Source organism: Tenrec ecaudatus, chromosome 16 (genome assembly GCF_050624435.1).
Source record: "Tenrec ecaudatus isolate mTenEca1 chromosome 16, mTenEca1.hap1, whole genome shotgun sequence".
Lineage (NCBI taxonomy): Eukaryota > Metazoa > Chordata > Mammalia > Afrosoricida > Tenrecidae > Tenrec > Tenrec ecaudatus.
This window is the reverse complement of record NC_134545.1, coordinates 74,826,123-74,838,677: the sequence shown is the minus strand read 5'-3', so window position 1 is coordinate 74,838,677 and position 12,555 is coordinate 74,826,123. Positions and strand designations below refer to the sequence as shown.

The window sequence follows — 12,555 nt, the reverse complement described above, 5'->3', positions numbered from 1 at the left end:
AAAGTATTGAACCGGTAAGTCTAAGGTGGCTTATATTTACAACATTTTGAGAATTACTAAACGAGGCAATTCTTTCTGAAAATTTCTGATCAGAGTTTTGACCGTCACCTTTGTAAAGGTTTTTGGCTTCATGACAAAGCTGCTATCTAACAGCCCTGCTCCATAAAATCATCGTGTAAAAGTCCAATGTCAAACTTCACGTAAGGTTGAGATTCAAACCCATAGAGGGTCCCAACCTTTAGAAAGCTCTTGTGCATCCTAGCTGAGAGATAAAAGTTCATGGAATACACATAGAAGTCTGCTCAATGAAGGAGCCAACACTTCTGAGATCATAAAAAACTCTTTAAGCTGAAACCTTATCAACCCCACATGCAAAACAGCAAGTAGCTATCTTCCTATATAGTAATCATTGTTGAAAATGCAAGCAAAATCAAGGAAAAGCACAACCATTTACAACTAGTTTTTCAGTTACAATTACAGAATATGAACAAAATGTCATGAGGCTAGTCTTTGTTCTCAAGATTTCAATCCTATGCCTTTTCCATAAGTTTAAAGGCCCAGCTTTCACAAGACACTGATCTGTCCCCAGAGGGTGTATGACTCCACAAAAGAATCACAGTGTAAGGCTCCGGATAGGGTAAGATATGACAAAATAACAATGTATAAATTACCAAGGGCACATGAGGGAGGGGGGAGCGGGGAGGGGGGGAAGAGGACCTGATGCAAAGGGCTTAAGTGGAGAGCAAATGCTTTGAGAATGATTGGGGCAGGGAATGTGCGGATGTACTTTATACAATTGATGTATGATATGTATGGATTGTGATAAGAGTTGTATGAGCCCCTAATAAAATGTAAAAAAGAAAAGGAAAAAAAAAAGAAGAAAATGATTAGGGCAAAGAATGTACAGATGTGCTTTATACAATTGATGTATATATAGGTATGGATTGTGATAAGAGTTGTATGAGTCCCTAACAAAATGTTAAAAAAAAAAAAAGAATCACAGTGTAATGAGAATCTCATCTCCCCACTTCATTTGGGATTTATCCAATTTTATAGTCCAGTAGTGAGTATGCAAAAATAAGTTTCATTTATACATTTTTATTTTCCAAAGAGTCCTCTCATCTTTTCCTTCACTGTCTAGGGGCTTTTGGGCAGCTGTAACTATGCCATCTCATTATGAGATCCTAAAGCTCTTTCTTTTAATACAGTCTACTTTTTTGTGTTCATTAGACAAACTCTTATACATTATTGTGATTGTCTCTCTAGCCTCTTTGAAGCTGTTGAGTTTATTTTTGATGCTTTTCATATCTTCATAGCTACATTTTCCAAACTTACTTCTTCATAATTTATAATTTATTCTAAGAATTGCAGCTGTTCTGAAATCTTTAAATGAAAAAGATTTGCCCTTAACTTTGACAGTAAATCTGACCACAGTAAGTTTGGAGATATTTTAAAAATAATTTGCTATCTATATTTATTCTTCATCAGAAATACACGTTATCTGCTAGCATCTTGCCAAAGCTGAACAAGTCATCCCAAAGTGTCATGACCCAGTTTCTCCACTAGCTCAGCCTTCTACTTTTCTTTCAACTAGTTTCTGCTTATGATGCTATTTCGATTCAGATGCCGTCAGCAATAAAAATTACTAGATGAGAAAAACTAAGCATAGTAATACTATGGCTAGATTATTTTTCACAACTTAAAATATTTTTAAAAGTATCCTCTTAGTGTTTACAAAGACAAGTGGGAAGAACGTCTGAACCCTTCTGAGGGTCAGATCTGGCAAGTTAAAAATTGCAAAGAACTTACAAATGATTCGTCAATGGCATGAGATGTGAATCACACACACACACACACACACACACACACACACACTATATATATATATAAATCAACCTCAAATATGAATACAGAAAGCTCAATAAGGATTTCTGTAATGTTCTCTTAATATCTCAAAAATTATTATTATCATAAAATACAATGCAAATCAAACTAACTTGTTTTTGTACCAAATTTTGTTTCAGATATTCATGTTCTTCATAAAGTTTAACATGGATTCTATGCAAATACCAACTTTCTGGTCCTATTCTAGCAGTTATAGAGATCAGACTTTGTTCTGGAGAGTTTTAAGCACTATGTTATTGTGGAAGATGAGTAGTTTCCATTTGATACCTTACGTCGTCCCTGTAGCACAGTCACTATAAGGCAGGGGTTAACGTGAAGGCAGCTAACAACACAGTCTCTAATAATATACTCAAGACGTAGCTTTTCAAAGTGCTTATGAATTTAAGTAAAAAAATACCATTTTGTTCCTTACCTGAACTGTCTTTAACTCAAATCGTCTATACCTAAAAACTAGAATTTTAAAGCAAACTATCTTTTTCTTCATGAATGGTCTACCTTTAGGACTGACCGCACTACGTAGGTTACTTGTTTCTCTGTTTACCTAGATGACCTATCAATCCTACAGTGACAACTATTCTCTGGCACTGGCCAAGTTGGGAGAAAGTTTCCATCTACTGATATCTAGGTGATTATGACTCATTCTGATCCTACAGGACAGAGTAGCTCTTCCCCAGAGGGTTTTCAAGGCTATACAACTTATGAAAGCCTAGTGCCTCCTCTTTCTCCCTCAGAATGACTGATTAGAACTTGCAACATTTCGATTAGTAGCCAAGCACTTTAACCACTGAGCCACCAAAGCCCCGTCAGAGAAACAAAGAGTGCCATGAAAATCGAAGTAAGGCTATCCACCCTCTGCAATGGAAAAACGAATACTTATTCAAAGTATTCATAGTGTAGTCCTTAGTTTGGCCGCTGACGAAAGGAGTGAAGGTTCACATCTCCTGAGGCTCAGAAGAAAAACCTAGTGGCCTACTTCTGAAAGGTCTCAGGCACGAAAAGACGCCACGGAATACAGCTCTACTCACACACAGGAGGCCACGAAGAGTCAGAATTAACGCAATGCAACCGGCCTGTTACCATCACCTAGCCATTCCATCCATCTGGTTCATATAAACATTACACATACTGTAAACCAGGGAGCTAATCTATATAATTCCTCAAGACATGTAATTCTTAAAATAACCAATTTACTGTTGGTTTATTATGCAATCTTATTCCTTCTGGACACTCTCGGGAGACAGGCAGCATCGTTTTATCTTGAGTTGTTAACTGCCAGGTCCCAGATTAGACCACTAGCCCCGAGGTTGGTGGGGAAAATGAGAAAATGAGGCTATTTACTCCACAAATATTTACAGCCTCGGAAACACTATTTTCCAACTACGAGTTGGAATCGACTTGCTGGCAGTGGGTTCCGAGGCATTTACAGCAAGGTCGGCAATTCAAACCCAGCAGCTACTCTGTGGCAGAAATATGATGTTTACTCTCAGAAACCCTAAATAAGATCACTCTGAGTTAAAATCAATTCAGTGGCAGATGTGGTTTTTTTTAATGATGAAAGTTAAATCTCAGTACATACAAGCTTTCAATATATCTAAATTTACCAGTAAACAGAAAGTAGCAGAGTCTGGTTTTTTAAGCTAATGCATTTTCACATATGAAAACCCATCCTCCCTGTATAATATTGCTAATGTTTTCGGGCTGGGAGGCGGGAAGCTTAGCAATAACTTAAAGAATAGTAATCTAGTACTGGTGACATTTAGACTTTCCCATACTTTTCTCCTAGAGAAGCAATTTCCTTCCTGTTAGAATATTTTCTATTTATGGTTTAGGGGCTAACTTTATAAAGACCTCCTGACAGCTGGGATAGTACCTTTCTTTGCTGGTGGCCCATCTTCTTGAAGTTCATTTTCATTTGATCTTTTTCTTCCTGAAGAGGTTTTAATTTTGCTGTTCTTAAGAACTTCAACCATTTCATTACAGGTCAATTCATGGTTTATTATTAAAGATGTTTCAGTCTCATCCTAAAGTAAATTTATTTGAATATAGAGAGTTATTAGTCAATGTAAAACCTACACAAAGTATCCCAACACTATATCATTATTTTATATTCACAGTTGTTGAAACATTAAATTATTTCTTAAGTCTTACCCTAAAATCTGAAATAACAGCTTACATTGGCAAATAGGGGGTACCCCAAAAACCTAATTTTTGTGCTCACTTTTGGGGATAACAACTGTTGTAAAACCCAGTTAAACCTCTATGCTTAAAAACAAATTCAGCCTCACATTTCCTTAAGATGATCAATATAGAGGTTAATTTGAGGATAACTAAAAAGCACTTACCCTCAAGTTACATTCAAAAGGTTTTGGAAAAAGTATGAGAACACTAAGACCATCACTTAACAATAGTTTCTTATAATACTTTTACTTCAAACTGAATTTCCACACTAGAAACTCACCAATTAACTATTCTGTTTTATAACCAAGCTTCCTGAAGAAGTATGTTTAACAGCTCCTAGAAAACTTGGCCCTACACGCGTCTCCTATTTTCCTTTTCCTTCACCAAAGACCATACTAAAATAATTGAGATCAAGGGATCAGAATAAAGTGAATAGGCAAATAAAAGTACGGAAAGCCTGAGGTCCAGCAACTCAATGTCTGGAAAAAGTCATGACCAAACAAGTTCCAAAGGTCTTATCCTCCCTATTTCACAAGTTAAATTCCTCTTTGTACTTCTCATTCCCCATTACCGGAAAGCCAAGCCTTCATCAACTATTGCTTGGATGCTTCTCAGAAGCCTCTCTGCCTCTGGCCTAATTCCATTTCCATCTCTCCGGTTCCAAAGACATCTACTTTTAAAACTAAACAAATAACAATTTTGTCATGCCTACGCTTAAAACCAATGTCTTCTCATTGTCTATAGAATAAAACCTAAACTCGTCAACCTAATATTCAGGCCTTTGGCCATCTTACTCGAGTCTACCATTCCAACCTCATTTTTCATCACTTCCTACCTTCATACAAGTGTATTTTCTATTCAGACAACAGATTGCTTGTTCTTTTGTACATCGACTGAAAGGGTTTCTCATATCCATGGTTAACTATACTTCACTACATCAACTCCATAACTTTACTTGGATTCCTACCTGGAAAGCCATTCTACGAGGAAGCTTCAAGAAGTTCTTGGTAAAATTGAATAAACAAACCATGGAATTTTTTTAAAAATCATTTTAATAGGGGATCGTACAATTCTTATCACAATCCATACATACACCCACTGTGTAAAGCACATTTGTACATTATGATTCTCAAAACATTTTCTTTCTAGTTGAGCCCTTGGTATCAGCTCATTTTCTTTCCCTCCCTCTCCCTCATGAACCCTTGATAATTTCTACATTATTATTATTTTCATGTCTTACACTGTCAGATGTCTCCCTTTACCCACTTTTCTGCTGTTCATCCCCCAGGGAGTGGGTTATGTGTAGATCATTGTGATTCCCCTTCCCCTCCTGGTATTACTACTCTTATTATTGGTCCTGAGAGGGTTATCTGTCCTGGACTCCCTGTGTTTCCAGCTATCTGTACCAGTGTACATTCTCTGGTCTAGCCGGATGTGTTAATGTAGAATTGAAAGTGTGAGGGGAAGAGAGAGACATTAAAGAACTAGAGGAAAATTCCATGTTTCATTGGTGCTATACTGCACCCTGACTGGTTCGTCTCCTCCCTGTGGCCCTTCTGTAAGGGATGTCCAGTTGTCTATAGATGGGCTTTGGGACTCTGCTCCACACACCCCTCATTCACAATGATACGAATTTTTATTTTTTGATGCCTGATACCTGATCCTATCGATATCTCATGATCACACAGGCTGGTGTGCTTCTTCAATTTGGGCTTTGTTGCTTCTCAGCTATCAAGGAATTTTTTATGAACTTTTAGAAACCTTTTATTTTCTTGACCTTCATTGATACCAACTACTCCTTCCCCATACTTTCAATTGGCTAAATCCTTCTTCACCCTGTGTCCTTCAAATTAATCATGCTCCTTCTCCAGAAAATATTCCTGAAATGCATACTTTCAATTCCCTACACATACTGGTACTCCCACTCGATACATGTCACTATAATTACACATCAGTTGCTTCTTTCTTACTGGGAACTCCTTAATAAGGAGATTGGATCTTATTAATTCCTATCATTCCCAGAATCTAGAATAGTACCTGGCTAAAAGTCAGCATATGCATCTCAACCTTACAATCTTAGTTCCACATATAGAAAAGTCAGATTAAAGAATGCATCTGATACCAAAAAATAGGCTTCTCTGATACAGGGGATTAGACAGAGATCAAACTATACTGCTAGACATCTCTCAGTTTACCCTTATGGCATCAAAAGCCCATCTGACATTCAAATGCTAATGGTTACTAAAGATGGACTTTCAAAACACAAAGGAGGACAAACCGCTTCCTGTAACAAGATGCCACTCTAATCTCTTCTAGATATTGGAAAAACTGAGTTTCTTCTAAACCATGGAAACAGCCAACTCCCAGGCATATAGGGCCCTCAAAATCATCAATACTAGTCAACATCGCCTCACCAAAGAGAAATAGTTAATTAAATGTTTAACCAAATATTGCCAGCTAATTTAAAACTTGATAATTTTGTATGATCCAAGAAATGATGTCTCCAAATGGCCGTTGGCAGAAAAAAGGTTTCCCTCTCCTGCCCTAAATCTCAAGTTCACACACAAACTTGGCTGATCACTACAATCACCTGCGGATCTGTTGAAACTACAGCTAGCTGGGCCCCTCTCCAGGAGATTCTGACTCATTAGCTGGAAATGTAATCATCTGCAAGGTATTTTCCAAGAGAAGAAAAGCAAGACTTAGAACTATACCTTCAATTATGCAATGTTTCAAGTGCCTATGTGAGTGAGAGTTCTTGGTATGCATATAACTTTTCTGGAAGGATTCAAAAAACCTTACAGAGGCCACCACTAAAAAGAGGTATGGGAGTAAAGAAACTTAAACTTTTCAATTAATCACATTCACTTTTTATTTTTTCTTTAGAATTATGAAATTTTTAAAAATACACAGTAACATATCATAATGTTCATTTAATAATTATTAAGTCCTTTATCAAGACAAAATGAAGTTTATAAAGTCTTACCTTATTAAGTTTCGTAAGATTTTGAACTGAGTTTAAATTAATTTCTGATTCTGAAAAATAAAAAAACAAATTAACAAGAATGTAGGCATCTGAAAAAATGTTGGAATCTGAAAAATCTGAAATCTGAACAATCATGTAAGAAAAATAGAAAATAAACTGTCATAGTACACACATTAGAAAATATTTTGACCACCTGAGAGTATCAGAAAAGAAAAAACGTTTACACACAATGTGCTAAGTAATAAAGAGGTGCCAAACTCATGCCAGGGCACAGAAAAGCCAGTATTTTCTTCCTTGTCTGCTGCATAAAGTTAAAAGCAACATTTTCCTACTTTTTCCACTCATTTGTTTCACAGGCAAAATGGCAAAGTATGGCGTATGCACAGAACTCTTTGTGATAACTGGGTTTTGTGTCAATGCAGCCGGGCCAGCAATTCCCAGTGATGCTGCAGCTGAGGCCTAGCAACCTCCCATGATGCGACCTTACAGAATGTCATCAATTCCACGGTGGGATCTGGTGAGTATCCAAGCAGTTGTAAGATCATAGCCCAGATGCAGCTGAAAGGAAGTTTCTCTCAGGGGTGTGGCCTGGCTGCCTAACTAAAAGTGGACGCTGTGGAAAAGCTTTTCCCTCTTCTGTTGTATCTGGATGCTCGTTATGGCTCATCAACTATTGGTTCTTTGGATTGAGCCGATGGCCTGCCATAGTGCCTGCTGATGTTGGGAGTCACCTGTAGGCTGCCACCCGACCGGCGTACCTTGGATTCATTCACCACCAGTTCACAATCCTGACCTGCTGACTTTGGATGCACCTGCCTCTGCAGTCTGTGGTGTTCCTGAGTTCATCAGCCCTTGCACCTTTGCAAGTCAGGGGAGCAGCCTCTGACTTAACATCTGACCCACAGACTTGAAACTGAACTGGACATACCCATTTCTGTAATAGCATGAGCCATTTTCCTGATATAAATCTCTACACACACACCACCACCACCCTCTGGTTTTCCTTCTTCTAAAAAACCCAGCCTAACACACTCTTAAAAAGGCAGGTGTGATGATCCAGTATATGAGTGCCTTCAAATAATTCATGGAAAAATGGAAATTGAAACATAATGGAATTTTCCATGAACTTGTTTGAAGTTCCCTTGTATGCATCTTATAAGCATAAGTAACACAAACACATTCATTCCACAGGTCTTATGCCATTTCTTAATTTTCCATTAAGATGATATTTAGGTTAAATGAAAATTAAGTTAATGAAAAGCCATGTAAGTGTGAAAATTATAAGTTACCTAGATCAAAGAATATTCTGGCCACTAGTAGACATGCTGCACAAATATCTCATTACTTATACACTGTACTGTTTAGGTATTTATAATATGTAAATAACGGAACTAGAATTTACTTACCATTTTCTTTGTTTAACTTTTCTTGGGTTTTGATTAATTCCTCTTTAGTCTTAGCTAATTCAGCTGTAACTTGATTAAACTTTAATTCTAAACAAGCAATAGCTTCCTGGGGGTCAGCAAGAGATGCAATATATAAGTGAGCAATTTCAGCCTGTTTCTTAATATCAGTGACATCATCTTGAAGAGAATCAATAAAATCTTCAATCTCTACACAATTATGTGCTCCCTAAAAACAGCAAAAACCGCATGCCTAATGTTAACAGTGGCTTTCACTCTCAGTATGGCACCACATGAGTTAGATTCAAAAACAGCAAAAGGTTCACAACACGAATATTTTAAATTACAAAGAATCTCCAATTATAAAAAAGTTGTATTCCATTACTCCTATTTGGCTGTATGTTCCATGAGGCATAGTTCCCACCATATCATAAGCTATGACAAATCATTACAAAATAATTATGTTTACATTAAATTATATACCATATATCCTCGAGTATAAGCCAACCCGAATATCAGCCAAGGCACCTAATTTTACCACAAAACTGCATTAAAAATGTGCTGGAAAAACTCAGCATTTACACAAGTATATACGGTAATGCATTTTGAGAGGCCTTGTTGAAAAAGAAAAAGCTCAGGGAATTTTCACAACTCCGTCCAAATTCCAAAGCATGTCAGGGACACAGCTAGTGCTTTGACTATGAGACCCCCAGATGTTACCTTCCCAGGGCCCTAAAGGGAGTGTTTACAAAACACACAAAAGCAACAATCAAAAGGCAACATCCATTTCGGGTTGAGTGGCAGCCCAGAAAAGGAAAATATCTTGCCAATAGGAGGGATGGTCAGTTGTCCAGCAAGGGCAATCCTTTTCTTAAACGAGGGGGCTTCAAAAAGTTTGTGGAAAAATGGAATTGAAAGATAATGGGATTTTCCTAATGTTAAAAAATTCCCTTATATTATCTTTCTGTTTTAGCGATACGAATTAGATAACTCTTAAAGATCTCATACATTTAAACTCCTCAAGTTTATAGCACATCTGGGCGATGTGTCTATAACTGGACAAAAGGTATACAAATTTCTGTAAGTACAGTATCTCAAGCAATACCAAAATAAGATAGAACTATAAGAGGTATAAACTGTTCAAAGTCCAATTGCTATATTAAACTAGATAGGCTTACGTTTCTGACTGAACCGGGTCAATACTAACACTACAAAGTAAGTTCTGTTGGTTCGAAAACATCCTATTTTCTCAGCATTTACGAGACACACTAACTCCCAGTACCAAAAGCCTCAGTGGATTTTTAAAAATATCTCAGTCAACTTACTTCAGTTCCAGCTATCACGGCACAATCTTCATTCCTGGGCTCTTCTTGATGTTCACATCTCCCCACCAAATCCTTGAAGATAGCCAAACGACATTCGGCATTTTCTTCTAACTGCTCTCGTTCCTGAAGAAGAGTTTCCCTTCATAACACAAATTAACCCCATTAAGACAAAGAAAAGCGAAACTTCATGTTTTTTAAAAATACCATGCACATTCCAGATCATTTTAGAGATTGCTGACAGCCATTTTAAATCTGTACAGAGGTCACTTCTTTATGTAGTTATTATTTAGTGTAAAAGAAATAAATAAAATTCTCCAATTTTACCAGGACACGAAGGAGAACACTTACTTAAAGTCAGCTTCCCGTTGAGCTAAATACTGAGTAAACTCCTGTGTGACTTCCTCTCTAATTTTAAACTCCAATGTTAACTTTTCTTTTTTTTCATTTATCAATTTATTTTTCAAGTCTTCTATTAAATCCAAGAGTTTCTAAAATATGAAAATATTAAAATTCTTACTAAGGAACAACTTACATTCCAAGACAAACTGCAGATGACTAGAAAATAAAATTCTTTTCATTTAATTTGATTATAATTACGCATCATTTAAAAATAATTACAACTGAAAGTTATGCCTTTGCAAAGATTCATCATCTGGAAAGTCAAATAAAACTTCCCATAATCTGGCAAGAGACTCCAATGTATTAACTCCAATGTCTCTAAGTGTTTAAGTTCATTCAGAAGTCCCACCACAACAGCCAACATAGAGGAAGTGGTTCAATTGTGGTAGAGCTACAGAGTAAATTACCTTTTCCCCTCACAAATAACATGCCTTCTGTGTGTGCCAACTGCTCCCTCACCTTAAAAGGTATCTCTGTGAATATGCTGGGACAGAAAACCAGTGCAGCAAGCCTTACAAAAATATCTCCCAGAGAGAGGAAATGGTTGGCAAACTACAGTAAAGCACATGTTATTTGCAAGGGAAAAAAAATTCTATTATATAATCAATCAGGATGATGTATACTAAACCCATACTTGTCACAATTTACTTCTAAATAAAGAAAATCAGGTTTCAAAAGAGCAATGTATAGCAGCAAAATCTTCATATTTAGATTTGTTTCTTATTCTTATTTATCTCATGTTTCTACCACTGCCATATGTTATTTTTCTAATTTTAAGTCACCACCAATTTCCCATGTGTAAAGCAACAATTAACTATATAAAAGGAGAAATGTGGGTGACTTAGAGATCAGCATGAAAATGGAACTAGCTGGGAGTGTTGGTTTATTATTAGTTCCCAATAAATAGTTTTTATTATTATTTTTTGTCAATTATTCTGTTCGAAAGAAAGATTCGGGTTGGGAATTCTACTACAGCTTACTGTAGTGCCAATAAAATTGTGCCTTTAAAATAAGTCATTTCAAAAGGTTGAGAGGGGAAATGTTCTTACATAAAAAAATAATAATAAACCAATTTGCAAGTGTGAGTTAATACATACTTTCTTCTCTTCTTTGCTGAGGGCACTGTCTTCTTCTAATGTTTGATCTAGCTCTTCTTCAGTAAACTCAGGTTCTACATTCTGGTTTTCTTCAGCTTCTTCCAGATCTTCATCTTCCACCAGGTCTTCTAGATTACTCTCCCATGACATGGTGGTTCTTTTTACCTTGGATGTTGTTCTGTCTGAATCACTAATGTCGACTGAAATGTCTTGAGAAGATCTGACAGGTGCAAATGATTTTTCGAGGGAAGTATTTAAAGTGTCTGGAACAAAAACCTGTTAAGATATTCAATGTGACTTTTTAATAGAGAAAAGGCATTTACAGCTTGCTAAAAGATAGTCTGCAAATTTAAATCAAACAACAAATTTAATTTTAAAAGGAAAGTGACAAATATATAGGGGAAAAATTAATACCCTTAAACAAACATCCTATGGGGAAAAATCTAATTGCACATATAAAACACAGGTAAATCCACCTTCATGGGTTATGCTCTTATATTTTGCAGGTATACACCCAGGAACACTAAAGGAGCCAGATAGATTAAGGTGACCAGATGTCCCGATTTTTAAAAAAATTTCCCACGTCCCACGGCATTTTTAAAAAGTCCCGATTTTTGGAAAGAATGCATGACAAGCTAGGGTATACGGTTTTCGGCTGCCATGTGGCTATTTCGCCAGGATATGAGTTTTATCAATGGTGTCCTGCTTTCCCAATGTTAAAATCTGGTCCTTAAGATAGATGGTACAGCAGACCATCATTCTAAGAACATTGACAATATATAACTGATGTTTATTAGTAACCTACATTACTAGAATGATTTTAATCCTCACAGAGACAACTTGTAATCTTTCCCCATCTCTTTCTACTTGACCACACATGTACATTTACATTTTAATGATTTCTCAGGTTTATAGTGCTAAATACAAAATATATTATGTAATCTAAGAAAAGATAATGTTTTCATAATCAGAAGAGGTTTAAAACATTCTGCAGAAGTTTAATTATATTTACTTTTTGTGCTTTGGCCGAGAACTTCAATACATTGAGCGTTTCGTCATAGGCAAAACAACATTGACTGATGTTGACGATCATGCATATTTTCCCTTTACCATTAAAATAACTTTGAAAATAGTGGGTGAGTTTACTTTCTCGGAAAGGCACATGCTGTTGAAATCTATGGGGGAGAGGGGGAGGGGGAGAGAATTAAAAACAATGACGTAAAACAAATCTCATAAAGTCAGGGTATTTATATAGCTACAAA

At 36.4% G+C, this 12,555-nt stretch overlaps 1 protein-coding gene across 4 annotated transcripts in view; it reads right to left on the bottom strand.

Annotated features, from left to right (window-relative positions):
* KIF20B (kinesin family member 20B) overlaps nucleotides 1-12,555 on the bottom strand; it is a 61,084-nt gene that overhangs the window by 34,691 nt on the left and 13,838 nt on the right. For 3 of the 4 annotated variants that reach the window (XM_075534132.1, XM_075534133.1, XM_075534135.1), the window contains exons 12-18: nucleotides 12,306-12,468; nucleotides 11,294-11,569; nucleotides 10,146-10,285; nucleotides 9,798-9,936; nucleotides 8,476-8,701; nucleotides 7,070-7,119; nucleotides 3,776-3,926 (exon numbers count right to left, since the gene is read on the bottom strand). In XM_075534132.1, coding sequence (XP_075390247.1) covers nucleotides 3,776-3,926; nucleotides 7,070-7,119; nucleotides 8,476-8,701; nucleotides 9,798-9,936; nucleotides 10,146-10,285; nucleotides 11,294-11,569; nucleotides 12,306-12,468 — 1,145 coding nt within the window. The remainder of the gene's footprint in view (nucleotides 1-3,775; nucleotides 3,927-7,069; nucleotides 7,120-8,475; nucleotides 8,702-9,797; nucleotides 9,937-10,145; nucleotides 10,286-11,293; nucleotides 11,570-12,305; nucleotides 12,469-12,555) is intronic. The other variant, XM_075534134.1, reaches the window with a different exon arrangement.